Raw genomic sequence first — 15,678 nt, 5'->3', positions numbered from 1 at the left:
TGAAACTACTATTATCTTGAGCACTGGTGTATTTATTTAGCAGCGGGAAACATGAGAATGTTGTGTTGACTTTTGTGTTATTTTTATCACAATTTAGTTGGCCACCAGCTAAGCGAAAGCTGTGGATTTTTGATTTTATTGCCGAGCCATTCGATTTATTAGAACGAAATGAAATCTTATTTCACGATGTTTATTTAGCAGGATCGTAAAAGAACAAGACAGATTTGTGCACATAATTTGGACAAATATTTTGGCACTCGAGTTCCCTTCGACTCCCCAAAGGATGCAGCTCAGCGAAAGTGCCCCCAACCAGTTGGCAAGCTTCCAGATTTTTGTGGCCAACCACAGTGAGGAGCTGACACATAATTTAAAAGCAGAAAAACTTGCAAATACTTTAATAGTTGCGCAGTTCTTTTATCTTTCCTGCCACCTAAGTGCTCCCTTGAGCAGGTAAAATCGCTTTTTGAAACAAAAAGGGAAAAGGTTTTTCCTCGCCGGTTTCTCTCTCTCTAGCATTGTTTTATATTTACCATGCCACTTTTACGGCTGAAAATGTCAAGCGTGACTTGCCAAAAGGTGAAAAAGCACGAGGTGCAACTGTGCGTATGAGCAATGCCAGGCGCACAACAAAAGACCGCCTTTGTCCTTGTCTTCTGACTGTGACTAATGCACCGCGACTTTTTCCGGGCCGCATAAACTTTTCGCCATTTTCTCAAGGGTGCAATATATATAAAACACAAACGGTGTATAAGCATATAATCATATAAATGTGTGCCAGTTCTGGGGAAAAGGCTTCACTTCTCCAGGTAGTTCCGCTGCACAAAAAAAAAAACGCAATCGGAATAAAAAATTAAACGTTGCATAAGTGATTTTATGTAATTTAAGAGAGTGCTTTAGTAAGCTTTCTGTCCATAATTTTACTCCACACCAAACGTACATGCTACATCGGATCATTGTTTTATATTGATTAAATAGGTATTTCATTAAAGGATGTGCATATATTAGTCAGTAGTTCTAGTGCAGTTCGAGAAATAAACTACAGCAATGTTTAGCAGTGGGAAATTATCCGATTTAGCTGCCATTTACCCTACATCCTTTCCGATCATCGCGTTTAATGAGTAACGAAGGCTGTCCAAAAATTTCCGTTTTATCCGATTATTGTTATATTTATTGCATTTGCCTGCCTGTCGCTTGCCCAATTAGCAGACCAAACAAATTATGTGCGCTGACAACAAATTAAGCATAGAAGAGAGTGTGCGGCTTCGGGTAAAACACACACTGCATTTGGGTCAGTCCACAGACTATAGTGCATGCAATCAGCGGAAAATCAACAAGTTTCCATTGGACAAGGGGCTGCATTCACTGGTTGGTTGCTCGGTTGCCTCAGTAATTGATTACATAGCCCGCCCGCTTTTCCTCTGTCTCTTTTCCAGTTAATAAAATGTCGCCACGCCCCTCGCTGGTGCCGACGGATGCGGATACCAGCGGCAGTTACGGCTCGCCCAGCTATCAAAGCCAGCAGCAGCAGCAGGAGTACGGCAGCAGTCTGAATAACAACAATAACAACAGCACCGGCGGCGGCACGGCGACAGCGGGCGGCGGAGGAGGCGGGGCGGCGGCCAAACAGGAGCCAGGACGAAGGGCCGGAGCCTGCCGGGTGTGTCTGAAGTCCTTCAAGCCGGACGACTACCACAAGACGTGTTTCGAGTGCCAGCAGCGAGTGTGCGAGGACTGCGCTAGCTACAGCAAGCTGGACGAGCATGAGGATGCGGTAAGTTGCCAAGTTGCCAGTCTACCAGTCAGCAACAGGATGAGGGTCCGGCCATGGGCTGGCCAGGATGCACCTTCCGGGCCACTAGGCAATGCGCCATGGTCGCGCGGTTCTCGCGGCAGAAATAAACACTGCTTGCCGCGGCACTTCATTAATAAAAAATTAGTTGAGGGTCGCAGAGGGGAAATATTTCCAGGCATGGAAATATCCTTTTAACATAGAAATTAAATATGCAGTAGAAGTACTTTTAAAAGTTAGACGATGCAATTCCGTTCGGCATAGCCGATAAAAATTAGTGAAGTTCAGGACTAGCTACTAAAAATGTCTGGCATCTTTAACATATGCATGAATTCTAGGATTATTTATTTGCCACTTTTAATCTGTCACTAATAAGGGTTTTTTTTCAAACATTCAAAGCTTTAAACTTGTTTTTTGCTGTGTTAATGTCTGCGGGGGGTGGTGGCCAGCGATGGGAGGTGGGAGTCAGTGCACATAAATTAGATTACTGGCGCTGCAAAAGGGGTTCGGTAACAATGGCCAACTGGGCTTAACTGCGGCCTATTCATCGCGGGACATTAACAAGATAAAGGCCGAATTAACGAGATTAAATGGCATCGCCGGCAGCGGGTAGCTGCCCTCCTCTGCTGCACTCCTCCGATGTGCTGCTCCTTGTCCTGTCGCTCCGACATCCTATCAACACTTGCCGCATAATGATCATTGATAACCACCACCATGCAACATTGTCTTCACCCGAACTTGTGGTAATTTGTCAAGAAGCCACGCCAACGCCCTGAACATAAAATTTAACGTTTGTCTGTCAACCTGGCCACTTTGGCTAATTGAAATTGATGTTCATGGGCGTTGACTACAGCACACAACCAGCCCACAACCGCCTGTCATACCCACCCAGTGTAATTATGGGTATTCCGATGGAGCGGACGGAGGTGGAGTCGGTTGCTGTGTATTGTGGTCCCATCCCTGGACTCATGGAGGCTTCCCAGCTGAAATAATCATTTAGAGCATACCACACTGGCCACTCGCCAGGCATTCGATAGCTCATGAACTCCAGATATGGTCGATGCCAAATGGGAATTTGATTTCAGTCACTCGGAGGAAAAGGCAAAGTAGATAACTATGAGTACGCTCTTCAAACTGAACCGAAATGAAAATCTCTAAAATTTGTGGTGAAACCGTAGTCATAGCCTCTATTGATTTCCATGGCAGTCTAAATTCAGAACATATATCCTTGAGTGCTGATTATTTTGAATATATTTCCGAGAGTGCTGATTATTAAGCAATGTGGTATGGCTTATTTGCCGCTTCATGCTCGACTTCCTGCTCAGAGCTCAGCTCTCGCATCAAAATCGATTTCCGCATGCCTTTGCATACGCGATGAACGCAAAAGAAATCTTAAATTTTCATAAGCGTGCAGCGTGCTTGGCTGCTCTTTGCTGAAGTTGCTGTGGCAGCTAGGAAATAACTTTTCAGTCGATTTCTCGATGGGATCATGAACTGGCAGCCACACTGCACCATCGCCGTGTAATTACAGAGCACGCAACTGGGGAGCACAGAGGCAATAAACCAGAACCGGGCTCTAGTTGCAGCTGTGGCGTACAGTGCAGCCCATGAGCATATGTGCACGGGAAATATTCACTTTCAGGATCGGTCTATGAAAGAAAAATATTGTTTTAAAATCCGTATGCATTATAAAACACTATTTACAAAAACTGTCTGAACTGTATCATGTCATTCTTACACTCTACCGCACTTTTGGTGATTTCAAACTTATAGATATTTCAGTTTCATACCGACACATGCGAATGTTTTCAGCTGATTCCCTTTTTACGCACCACAAATACAAACAATTTTGATTTTTTCCGTGCACTGACTTAATTACAATGGCGGCAGCTTCCGCCAGGGCAGCCATTGAATGTGGGAGGAAAAAAAGGTCGGAAATGGGTAGGAAAGCACGAAAAGGACGTGGCTGCCACACATGACGATTGAAGCCGCCGGGCAAAATGAATCAGCAGCCAGGTGGAAATGTAACGAGCATTGTGCGGGCGTGCCGCGGAAAAAGTAAGTGGAAAATGCACCGAGGCGGACTTGAGGGGATGCCGATGCAGGCGCACCTGTGTCCCCCATTTTCCGTGCGGATGCACTGGGGCAGGGGCAAAAGCGGTAGCGCCTGGAAGCAGGATTTTTGTGCAACGCGCTACACGCCGGCGGGTGGGCGAAAAGTTTTGTTCTGAAAGTAATTAATATTTATTCTCGCTGCCCAGCATAATGGGTTTTCTTGAGCCCTCGCCGACCACTAATAAATAGTAGAGGACGCCGTGTGGGTCCGCAAATAGATTCCAGCGCTAAGCTGGAAATTTTTAATTAGCACAGCGTGCACTCTCTGCCGCGTTGCCACAGCAATGGAAATTGATTTTCCGCCCTCTCGAATCCGCAGACCATGTGGCGCTGCAGCGTGTGCCGCCGGAAAATGGCCTCGCGTGTGTGCATTCCGCAGGACTCGACGGACTCGATGCTGGACGTCCCGGTGCTGGAGGCACTGCAGCGGCGCCACTCGGACGCCAAGCTGGGCAGCAGCACGCAGACCCTGGCCCCCAGCAATGGAGCAGCCCTGGCCCCGCCGCGAAGTCCCGAACTGCGACGGCACTCCGATGTTTCGCCAGCCTCGCTCAAGGAGTTGGAGCGGGTAAGTTGAAATTTGGTACCTAGGGATCGTAAAACATAAGGAAGTTTAATACTCATAAAAGGGTACTAAAGTTTTCTACTAGAGATGTAGTCTTTTACTAAGCCCACCTTTTAATTAAACCCCGTTTAAAATGTATTTTAGCAACTGAAAGGCGGCCGCAGCATGGCGCCCAGTCGCTCCAACAGTCCGCCGAGGGGCGAGGGCCCAGATGGACAACCCCCCTTCGGTGCGCCCCTGTCGCGCATGCAGTCGCGAAGGGGGTCGCGGGTGGCCCGGCAGCACAGCTACGATGACGACATGAAGACCGGACCCGTGGGCGGCAGCATGGGCGGTGGTGGTCCGGCGCTGGGTTTGGGTGCGGATGGAGCGGGTCTGGGCATTCCGGCCATGCCACGCAGGTAGGAGGTTGCTTTTAAGGGTTCAACGCAGCCAGATTGACCAGCAATTTCCCCCAACAGGAAGTCCGCCTATGATGTGTTTGCCCCCGGGCTGACGCAAGGTGGTGCCACTCCTGCCACGCAGCTGCAGAGGTCGCCCGGCGAGGGCGGCATCATGCCGCCCATCCAGCTGCCCGGATCCAGACGACCCTCGTTCCGGGTGCCACATCCCTCGGAGGACATCCAGAACGACGACTCGCCCGGCTCGCCGGATAAGGGTAGCCCCGTCCTGACCGTCGACGATGACCGGCGGATGCGGCGACGTGGTTCGCAGTTGTAAGTGTACCTGTACCTTAATATTCAGTTGGACTTAAGAAACTGCGTTGAAATTGTTTTTTTTAATATATCATTTAATTTGTGGAAATTTAAGAGCACATCCAATATTACTCCATATTTCAGACCTGATATAGCGTTGCTGCAGAATCGTGGTGCCCTGCCTGCGGTTCCGCCCTCCTCGATTCCGCCGCCCATGGCTTCATTTACGGGCCCCAATCTGGAGGATTTGGAGGCGCCGCGACGGCAAACATCAATGGACGGCGAGGCCATACGGATCGTAATTCACGACGTGGATTCGGGGCCGATTTGTGCATCTAAGCGGCGCATCATTCTGCGCCGGGATCCCACGGACAAGGCGCACCGCAGTGAGTACCGAGCTTTAGGACTAAGACACAAGGCAGCGAAGACCCGGGCTTAGCTTAATGTGTTCCTGAAATGGCGTGAGGGTGTGTGGCAGTGCACTGGAAACAAATCGGGAATAGAAGCTGTGATTTCCGCAGATACAGATACAAATTGTGTACCATTTCTTTTCATTAAAACTATAAGGTAAGATTGAGAATTCTGTCGATGTGTGAAGGGGACGCAGTACGGCTTGTTTGTCCGTTCCATCCGGCAACGGTTGATGTCCTGCCCTTGGAACCGCACCGGAAATGGGCGAGTAAACAGGACTCATTACGACGTTTGGTTATGCTAATTCGAGCAGCGGTGAAGTCGGTTGTGGATATCGCCGGGTATCTGTGTACCTTAATTCCCCCCGCAAAGTGCAGAAGCTACGGAGCGTCGGGTTTGGGACGGCCAGGATAATGTGGTTTGGTCCCCGTGGGCCTTAATGAAACCCAAAGCGGAAGCAGACTGGTAGCAGATTAAGCAACTGAGCGGATTTCATCGACATAAAGGCACCGAGAGCTCCGGATTCCGAGTTACGAGCTTTCAGTTCCCAGTTGCAGCAGCAGGGACACCCAACACACACACACACACATGTACACATACAAAGGACATTTAGCTGTTCGGCATTGTTGGCCAATGTCATTTGGGTATGTGTGTGTGTGTGTAGGTGAGGGCCGGGGTTTTTATTTCCTCGCTTTGTTTCCCACTTCCTGTCGATGTATTTTAATTATATGCATTTTTGTTGCATACCTCAAGGGGCCAGTCAGCCGGGATAGCAGGCCAAATGAATTTTTAATTATCGACAGCGGACTCGGAGCATAAAAATCAATACGAAGAGGTACGTGAGCATGGGCATTAGGATTCAACGCCAATTTAAATGGGGCATTTTCCCCCACCCAATCGAATGGGAAATAGGAATAGGAATGGAAAACTTCACGCCTGCTGGCCATAAATAATAATGCCCCGAATGTTTGGCATATGCATGCATGCATGGCTGGCTCTCTTTTGGCCAGTTCATGAACACATGCGGCAAAAAGTGGCCAACATCCTGGCCAGAAGGCCAGAGGTGAACGAGAAAGGCACACTTTTCTCCTCGACACTTAAATGCACTCTCGCCAAGGGCAAAGCCAATTTTCAGATTTCAAGCTGGTAACTAGAAAACAAGGTCTTACTTTTCATAATTAATATTCACAGAAATTCCAATAAACGACTCTCATAATATTCGCTGGATTTTTTTTGATGAACCCAACTATGAAGAAACTACTTAAAATAGCTCTCAAAGCCACTAATAATTCTCTTGGCGTTCGTGGCATTTGGTAGGATCTTGTGGAGAGCTCTTAACGAGCGCCTATAATCCCAATAAAAATAACTGGCCGCCCTGCAGGTTTTTACCCCATTTTTCCCAACGGTTAGCCACCTGTGCGACGTGCGCTTGCTAATATAAAATTTCAATTTGCATATCATAAAAAAAATGTCAATACCCAACAAATACGCACAGGAACCTGCAGTGCAGGCGAATGGAATGTATTCTATACCACAGGCGATATCGTGAGTTAAGCCCGCTCTCAAGGGCCTTGTCTATATATCTATATATCCATACATACACATATACGAGTATATCCATGCCAGTAGTGGCTGCTTAGCTCGGCATATTTGATATGCAGCGAAGCAAGTGGAATTTTAATGTGCTAAACCATTTTCTTGGTTGCTGCTGCTGGTCTTTGTTGTACAACACACCTGCACGGCTATCCGTATCCTCGTCCTTATCCACATCCTTGTGCCTGACAGGAGCTGCGTCTCCTTAGCCACAGCGCACACATATACACACACATGGCTTGTGGTTGTGGGAGCTGTGCTGCAATTTCGTCTTGATGTATTGACTGAGCTGAATGCCTTGTAATTTCAGCTCTGCTCCCTGAAACATGCTACACTTTTTGCGTTAACATTCGCAGGTGCACACGCAGGTGAGCGTAATTAGCCGCTGCACTCTCATGGCTAATTAGGCATCCGATGGCGATGTGTAATTCAATTGTATCCAGGCAGCATTTCGGCGAGCTCTTCAATTATGCAGAGCTCCAAATGTTCCGATAGCAACTGTTAATCGCGATGGGTGTTCTGGCCATGTGAGAACAGGGGACAGGTGTAGCGGCAAATGGCGCCCTAACACGCCTAATGAAATTTAATGCAGTCTCAAGAGCCACACACACACCCATTTATTGGGGCGAACCACGAACCTCCGGCTTTGGCATTGCGTGCTCGCTTTCCCCAGCTACAGGTGGCCTCCTTTTGGCCCACATCGTACAACTGTTCGCTTGGCTGCCCTTCATAGTTATCCGCCTCACAAGCCACTCAGAATGAGCCATTTCCTTCTATGCTACACGAAGAATAACCTAAAAGCATCCTTTGTGAATAACATATAGACATTTGAAAGACCTCTGCCTGCTCAGATCCTTAGATACTTTTGAATGCAGAATGCTAGAAGCTCGACCTTAAGAAGCGAATGAGATCAGCTAACTACATGATTCAATCGAAGGGTGTTGGCATTTTTCCTGACTGCTGCCAAAGTACGCTCATCGCCTTAAAATGGTTTATTAGTTTAACCCACTGAAGTCCTGGTAGCCAGGACATGCGAGTAGTATCCTTGCTCGTCGCTCGCTCTGCTAGTTTAATTAAGAGACAATTTTTATAGCAGCTGATAGAAGCCACTAAATCGCTTACGCTCATGACTCCATGACTCGTTTTCCCGGACAGCAAAAGGATGCTGGGCTCCGGCGAGGGGTTCGAGGGACTCGAAGGATGCAGGAAGGTGTGCATCGATTAAGTCGTTCGATGTGTGTCAGCTAAAAGTTTGCTCACTTAATGCCATTACGGGGATGTGGGGCATGTGTCTGCCAGGCATAGAGGATGCAAGGACATGGCACAAATTAAAAAGTTGCCAAAGAAACGCAGGGCAGAAACTTTAAAGGCACAGCTTAGGGATAGTTTTCCAATTAAAGTGGCTTAGGCCAGTTAAAGGCTACCGGCCTTCAAAGGGAATCTTGTGTGCCTAAATAATGACCTACATACAAATTTTGATTCAATTTGCCAGTATGTTTACGGCTCTTGGCTAACAAAGGAAACGGATACCCAAAATAGGAATAAAACCCTACAACCCCTCCGACCCGCTGCCCATAAACAACACACCTTTGTGTGGCTGTGCTGGGCGGCTTATTAAATCCCAATGATGGCCACATAAAAAATCGTTGGCCATCCGGCAAACAAATTGTATCATAAAAGTCTGGTCCGGCCAGGAATGGCAAATAAGCACGAAAAAGGCCAGCGGACGGTGGGCAGCGGGACAATGAGACAAAGGACATGGAATACGGCCAAAACAAGGACCTTACCTCCACTCATGATTTTTATGGCCAAAACGAATCGAAAATTTCACTCAGCTCCATGTTTAGTGCGGGCTTAAAGACAAATGGCAGCACTCAGAGAGAAACTTACTCAAATATACTTAAATCAGCACTTGATTCTATTTGCAAGATAAATATTAGACTTTTGTATCATAGAGATGAAGTGGTTCTTTAGATCACAGCATTGTAAGTCTTGTTTTACTAAATTAAAGTGAAGTATTAACAAAAAACCATGTGTTACTATTTACTTTTTTAAGTGCATCAATCGCGATATATCCGAAAACCGTGGCGTCATCAAATAATTTGGGCCTATTCCCCACTGTCAGCAAAAGGATTTGCGTTTTATTTATATCGTTTTTATTGCAGTCTTAAGGCGAGGGTCGGAGAAAAAGTTTTGATTAAAAGACACTCAACAAACAGCGGGCTGTAAGAAAATGTCGCTTTATCCTAATTGGGTATCAATGCGCCTGAATCACCAGCGATGGCGGATGCGCAACATTTTATTGCATACTGGCCAAGTTTGCCGCCATTTCCTGCGCAAAACTTGGACCTGCCATGCTGTCCTTCCGGCTCCCTTCGTCCTTCATCCTTCGCCCTCCTTCCAGATCCCTGGAGATCTCACCTTGGAGACACAATTTCATTGTCATCGCTGCTCCGGTGGCTGGTTAACTTTCCTGGCCATTGTCTGCAGCCCGTCCTACGGCGACGGAAATCCGCTTTTGCAAGTTTTCGGTGCACAAATTGTTGAAATTAGTTTTCTGCGCCAAATGATAAGTACTTGAAACTGAACTGCAGGCCCCGAAATTGCAATTAAATTAATTAAATTGTTTGGATTCGGCAAACGAAATCTTTTCAGTTGCCGAAGCCATTTTGCGAAACTCATATATTGAGGTTGAAGTATAGAACTAAAGGGATAACTAACTTTTCGGCGGAAATGTTTAAGTCGCTTTAAGCTATCTGCAGCCAACTTTAAAGCAGTTTGCTCACTTAAATTGTTATAAATGTCCGCGGGGTCAAGTTTAAGTTGGGAAATAAATTTGTGTCAAATTTGGGAGAAAGAATAATACTGGAAAATCCACAGAAGCGCACATTCATCTGCACAGCAAAACTCGCTGACTTGGCAAAAAGAGAACTTAGCAGACAAACACAAACAGGGCGGGCGACATGGCGTATACGCAACGTGGGCATGGCTGGGTTTTTCGGTTCGGTTTGCGACTTCTGTGGCACTGCAAAGTGCAAATGAAATCAACGCAAATTGTTGCCACATGCCCGAAATTTGTATCTGTATCTGCGAGAACGTGCCTAGTCGCAGACCCCGATTTTGGGGCCAGTTCAAGAGCCTAACTATTGATTATTCCGTCCTCCTGGCCTCTTCGCCTAATCGCTCAGCGCTTCAGCCAGGCTCTTATTAAATCTGACATTGTCTACTCCCGCAGCACGTGGCTTTGGAATGCGCGTCGTCGGCGGAAAAACAGGAGCCGATGGCCGTCTCTTCGCCTACGTTGTGTGGACCGTTCCAGGAGGAGCGGCCGAGAAGAATGGCCTGCAGCAGGGCGACAAGGTGAGTGTGGGCTGCGGGTGGTGTTTTGGCCAGCCTGCCATGATTGGTATTGACTGAAAGGGTGGCAAAGTGCGTCTAACCGCGTTGAGTACTCGGCCAGATGGCAGTCCCAAATTAATAGCACATGATTGATGATTTTCGACACGAGATACTGGAAGTACACAGTAAATAAAAAGACAATCTTTTATTACATTTTCACATTCAAGTCTCTAAGTAGGAAAGGATGAAGTAACTAAGGCCTTATTGTATTACCTCCATCAATAGATACTCGAGTGGAATGGAATGTCGCTGATCGACAGGAGTTTCGAGGAGGTGTGCTCCATCATGGACCGAACCGGGGACGTTGTGGAGCTGCTGGTGGAGCATGCCACGGACTTCCGGATGTGCGATCTCTTCGATGAGAACCTGCCACCCGGCAATGCCGGTGGTCAAAGCGGACCTCGGAGATCCGGAGACGGTCCCGTCGGACTGGGCCTCATAGCGGGTAAGTGTCGTCAATGGAACCCAGTTGATTATCCTGTATATAATCTACCCAGCAATTTAATATATTTATGTATATGTACCCTGCAAGTAAACATTCACATAATTTTCATTTGTTGCTCTCGTTTCTTGTTACTTCTTATCGCGACAAACGATTTACCGAAAACAGAACCCGAAACCACCACAGACAAATCACCAGCATCGCCAACTAGACGGAAATTACCAAAAACTCCGGTATAAAACTATTTCGTTATACTCAGTTGTGTAAGAGAATCCAAGCTGCGGCAGCAGTCGAGGAAGTGAACATACTATATATTATTGATTTAGAGATACTACCGCCTAATGAGAACACACCGAGCTATGAGCAGCAAGCCAAACCCAACTAAAACTGAAACTGAAACTAAAACTTAAACCATATGCATACGATATTAAGTAGCTATTAAACGCAGCTTAAGCATTGGCAGCAGTTTTTTCACACGATTTCAGCTTTCACAAAGTGCTCACGAAATGAATTGAACTCTTCGTACTTGATTGCAGCTTCCATGCTATATAATATATATATATATATATAAATACTCGTAAACTCACCTTTTCTAGTCACTGATTCAACGATTTCCTTTGACCTTTTCGTTTTGGTACACATTCATACCCGATATTTACAGTAGCTAACCGAGTAATATACATCCTGATTTCTGTGTTTCCCCTGTTTTGTTTTCGATTTGGATTTGAGTTTTACTTTTGAATTCTACTACAGTTTATGATTACTAACCATGCGAAATGGCTAAATGTGTTCATTGCTATTCTTGTCATATAACCACCAGATGTACTTACATATATTTATTTTTCGGTGTTGGTAGAACTTAGTGATTTCGAGAAACTACAAATATATTACTAACATGCCCAACTAACGTATGTAGACGGTTAAGTAGCCACTAAGCGATTTACTGATAGGAGTGGATAGTCGAGCTAGCTCAAAGAATTTGATGCCGATACAGTCCGTATCGGGTTGTTTTCATTTCCAAGTCTGTTTTTCCTTGGTTCAACCTTCTTGTTCGCGGGCAATCCAATTGCCCCGAGATCACAGTAAGAACAAAGCACCAACAATAGGGTTTTAAGATATTAAAGTTTTAACGTAACATTCGTGTCTATGATATCTCGGCCCTACGCTGTAGATTCACTCGAGAAACGAAACAAGTTTTGAGCTACTTCCCCAGATCAAAAACAAAAAACAAACACCGCTTGTGTAGAACCTATCTTTAGGCTCTACGAATCGATACAATAATAACAAAGGAACAATACCTACTGAGAATCACATGAAAGTAACTAATGTAATGGCTCGGCTTGGGCCAGTTATAATATAGTTTATAGATAAACCGAAATCTTTATAAATGTTACTAGTGCAAATTTGTAGCGAACAGAGTTTAACAATATTTGTGTGTGTTTTAAATGTTATTGACTTTATGATATTTATATATATACTAACATATATGTAATTGTAAGCAAATCGAAAACCAACCAAATTGGACAACAGAAAACATATAGACAAAAATTAGTAGTTTGTTGTTGAAATGTTTAAATGTGTTTTTAAGCCAAAGTACCCGAGACACCTCTATCTGTATGGTACACGAATAAATCCGAGAGTTGTGCGCATTTGTAGACCCCGTACTCTCTATATGTGTCAGTCAGTGTTAGAGCTGTGTTTGTATATGTCAAATGGAAATTAAAATTGAAACAGTAACTGAAAGTGAAACCGAAACTGAAAGTGAAGTAGAAAGTGAAATGGGAAGTGAGAGCGGAACCGGAAACGGAAGCGCAGGCGAACGCTTGGAGCCCACCTACATACAAATCGTATTCGAAGTGCTAAACGGAGGAGAGTGATGAGTGCAGAATCATTTTCGAGAGCTAACTGAATTTACTCGTTTACCTTATAGCAGAAGCTTTGTAGCTATGTAACTCCTGTCAGATGGGTGATAACTTAACATTGATTTCGATCACGACACTTTGTATAGACTACCTACTTGTAATCGTAACTCGTAACTGTAACTGTAACGCTAACCTTATATTGTAACTATAACTAATACCTGTAACTGAATTATGTACTAAATTTATGAGAAACCTTTACAAAAGTCACTTGGGCAGGTGCGAAGGTCCCTGAAAAGAGCTCCCTGGGAGATGGAATTGTGAAAAACTGATGAAATTTTTAAGATTATCCGCACTAACCGCCGCTCGAGGTTGAGATATTCATTTGAAATCCATATGTATACATTTACAACTCAACGCTATACGATACTTGAATATATATCTATATACAACCAGTTAATAGTCACTAATGCGTATACCAGCGAACCGAAATGTGCTAGCAACCTAAATTTAACTGAAAAACGGCTAACAAAGAAATGTGAAAATAAAGTCTCTCTATTTAACTGCAAAACAAAGCGTACATCGTGCAAACAATTGAGAATCTCTTGACTGGACTAGCCTTCTATCCTTTCGCAGCAGACCCGCATCTCCGCATCACGCAAATCCGCAGATCCGCTCAGACATCCAGCATCCACCATCCACCGCCGATCCACCTAAATCAGCCAACCCCCGAAGCCATCAGTTAAATGGTAAATGAACAAAGCAACTCTATCCCAAGTACCCTGTACATTCAGTATACCCAAAGTCCAATGAATATACGTACCTCTGTACAGTTTTAGCACCCAGTATATCAGTATATCAGTATGTCCGTATATCCTTAGCGAACAAACAAAACTATTATAATAATATATCCCTGACGAATAACAACCAGTGTAACATAGCTAGGTTCTATAAGATACTTTGTAAAGCCCTCCTCTCAGCCAATGATATGTATTGTAAAGTGCGCTTTCTCTTGTTTTTATGTAATGCTGCTTTATTTTCGCCTTGGTTCCATTTTATTTATTACATATACGCCCTGTTTTCTCTCTCCTGGTTTCCTGCTGCCGCCACGCTGTGTCCCCTGTACACAATTTCCACTTCCACCTCTCTGTCAATTTATGAGCTTTTGTTTGGCTTTCGCTTAGCAAATGTTTACCTTTACTTTCGTCTCGATTCTACCGCTTCGTTTCGTTTGGTTTGGATCTGTCTGTTCAGTTTGGCTTTGCATAATACCCGACTCTACTACTCTTTAATTATGCCGCTCTCCCGCAAAATGCTATATATATCTGTGAACCATATAGTGCCGTAATCGTTCGTCTTCCGATGCGAAGCCCTGTACCATACATATTAATACATTAGTTCACACACTTTCCGTAACGATTCCTTTCAGTTTGCATTTGCCATCCGTCGAAAACAACAGGTTTTTGCTACCAGAAATACCACTTTGTCCAGGGTCACGAGGGTACAGAGAACAGAGTACCGAGAAAGAGACACAACACCATACAACATTTTCAGTTCGATTACTTTGGTTGGCCTGATTTGCGATTCCATTTGAGTTGGTTTCCTCCTAGATTCCTTGAGTACATCACTTTGATTTGTTTGCATTTTGAATAATTTGCATAAACCTACGCCTAAGTTTGACTAGCATTTAGTGGCTCTTGAATCTTAAACCGATTAGCATTTCTCCTAAACGACTAAACAACTAAAATCACTTACGAATATACTATATAGATAACAACATGTGCTGATTGTATACAAACTCAATTTTCATTTCCTGTATAACCAATGTAACCCCAGCTGGCACGAGTTATGGCTATAAACAGAAAAATACCAATGAAAACAGTAACCAACCAAGAATCAAGACCTCGAAAAGCGAGGCGAACAACAACCGAAAACCGAAACAATCTAAATATATGTACAAAATTAAAACCAAGAGTAATACGACTGTCATCATTTAAATTGATGGCAGATTGATTGACCCTAGAGCTGTGCTGCTTCCACGCGACTGATTGATTGATTGATCTGTTGAATGTAATCAGTTAACGCACAATATGCATACGACTTTTAAAAGCATAATCAATTGGATTTGAATTTGGAGCAGTAAGCCTTGTCTTTGTTTCCCGCCCCTGTAAATATGCGTTGAACGTAGCATATGGCATCTGTAATAAGTGTTTAATTCTTCTGTATATATATATATGTATATATGTTTTTGTGGCCCACCAAGCTGTCTATGTCTATGTGTTTCCATTTACTGGCATGCCTCTGTTTATTATTCATAAGCAACTTTTGCCGCAAACTTTTGTGTCACTTTGAGTTATCTTCCAGAGAAAAAAGGGGGTATTTCGGTTGCCAAAAAACTTTGGAGCCCACTGAAGTGCCACCAAAAACCACCGGGCAAGTGTCAAGTGGGCGTGTGGGTTTCCAATTGCGGGGGAAATCATCTCCCGAAGGAAACCGGTGACTTTTGTCTTGGCGGACTTGTCAGCAACAGGTGCTGACGTCCTTTAATTGACAGCTGGGAGGCATAAAATGCTGGAAATGTCGAAAATTATAAAACTTTTAACAACAATTCAGCCCCGAATTCCCTTTTTTCGCCTTTGCGGGGGCCTTCGTCATTATTATTATCGACGACGACGACGGGCCTCAAAGTTTTCAAGTGCTTAGGCTTTTATCGCCGGCGCCTGCCTGATGCCTGATAAACTCCAATAATCAGTACATGTGCCTGCTTACCTGTAGATAAAAATAAACATGCCCCACTCCCACTTATAAGT

The 15,678-nt window shown here is 44.8% G+C and overlaps 1 protein-coding gene across 1 annotated transcript in view; it reads left to right on the top strand.

The window, feature by feature from the left end:
* The window catches only part of LOC6610512 (regulating synaptic membrane exocytosis protein 1), a 55,951-nt gene that overhangs the window by 27,456 nt on the left and 12,817 nt on the right, over nucleotides 1-15,678 (top strand). Inside the window, exons 5-12 of the mRNA XM_002035056.2 lie at nucleotides 1,434-1,771; nucleotides 4,224-4,472; nucleotides 4,614-4,870; nucleotides 4,931-5,185; nucleotides 5,309-5,550; nucleotides 10,404-10,528; nucleotides 10,793-11,012; nucleotides 11,178-11,242. Coding sequence (XP_002035092.2) covers nucleotides 1,434-1,771; nucleotides 4,224-4,472; nucleotides 4,614-4,870; nucleotides 4,931-5,185; nucleotides 5,309-5,550; nucleotides 10,404-10,528; nucleotides 10,793-11,012; nucleotides 11,178-11,242 — 1,751 coding nt within the window. The remainder of the gene's footprint in view (nucleotides 1-1,433; nucleotides 1,772-4,223; nucleotides 4,473-4,613; nucleotides 4,871-4,930; nucleotides 5,186-5,308; nucleotides 5,551-10,403; nucleotides 10,529-10,792; nucleotides 11,013-11,177; nucleotides 11,243-15,678) is intronic.

This window comes from Drosophila sechellia, chromosome 3L, assembly GCF_004382195.2.
Source record: "Drosophila sechellia strain sech25 chromosome 3L, ASM438219v1, whole genome shotgun sequence".
NCBI classification, from domain to species: domain Eukaryota; kingdom Metazoa; phylum Arthropoda; class Insecta; order Diptera; family Drosophilidae; genus Drosophila; species Drosophila sechellia.
This window is presented reverse-complemented; position numbering and strand designations above follow the sequence as displayed.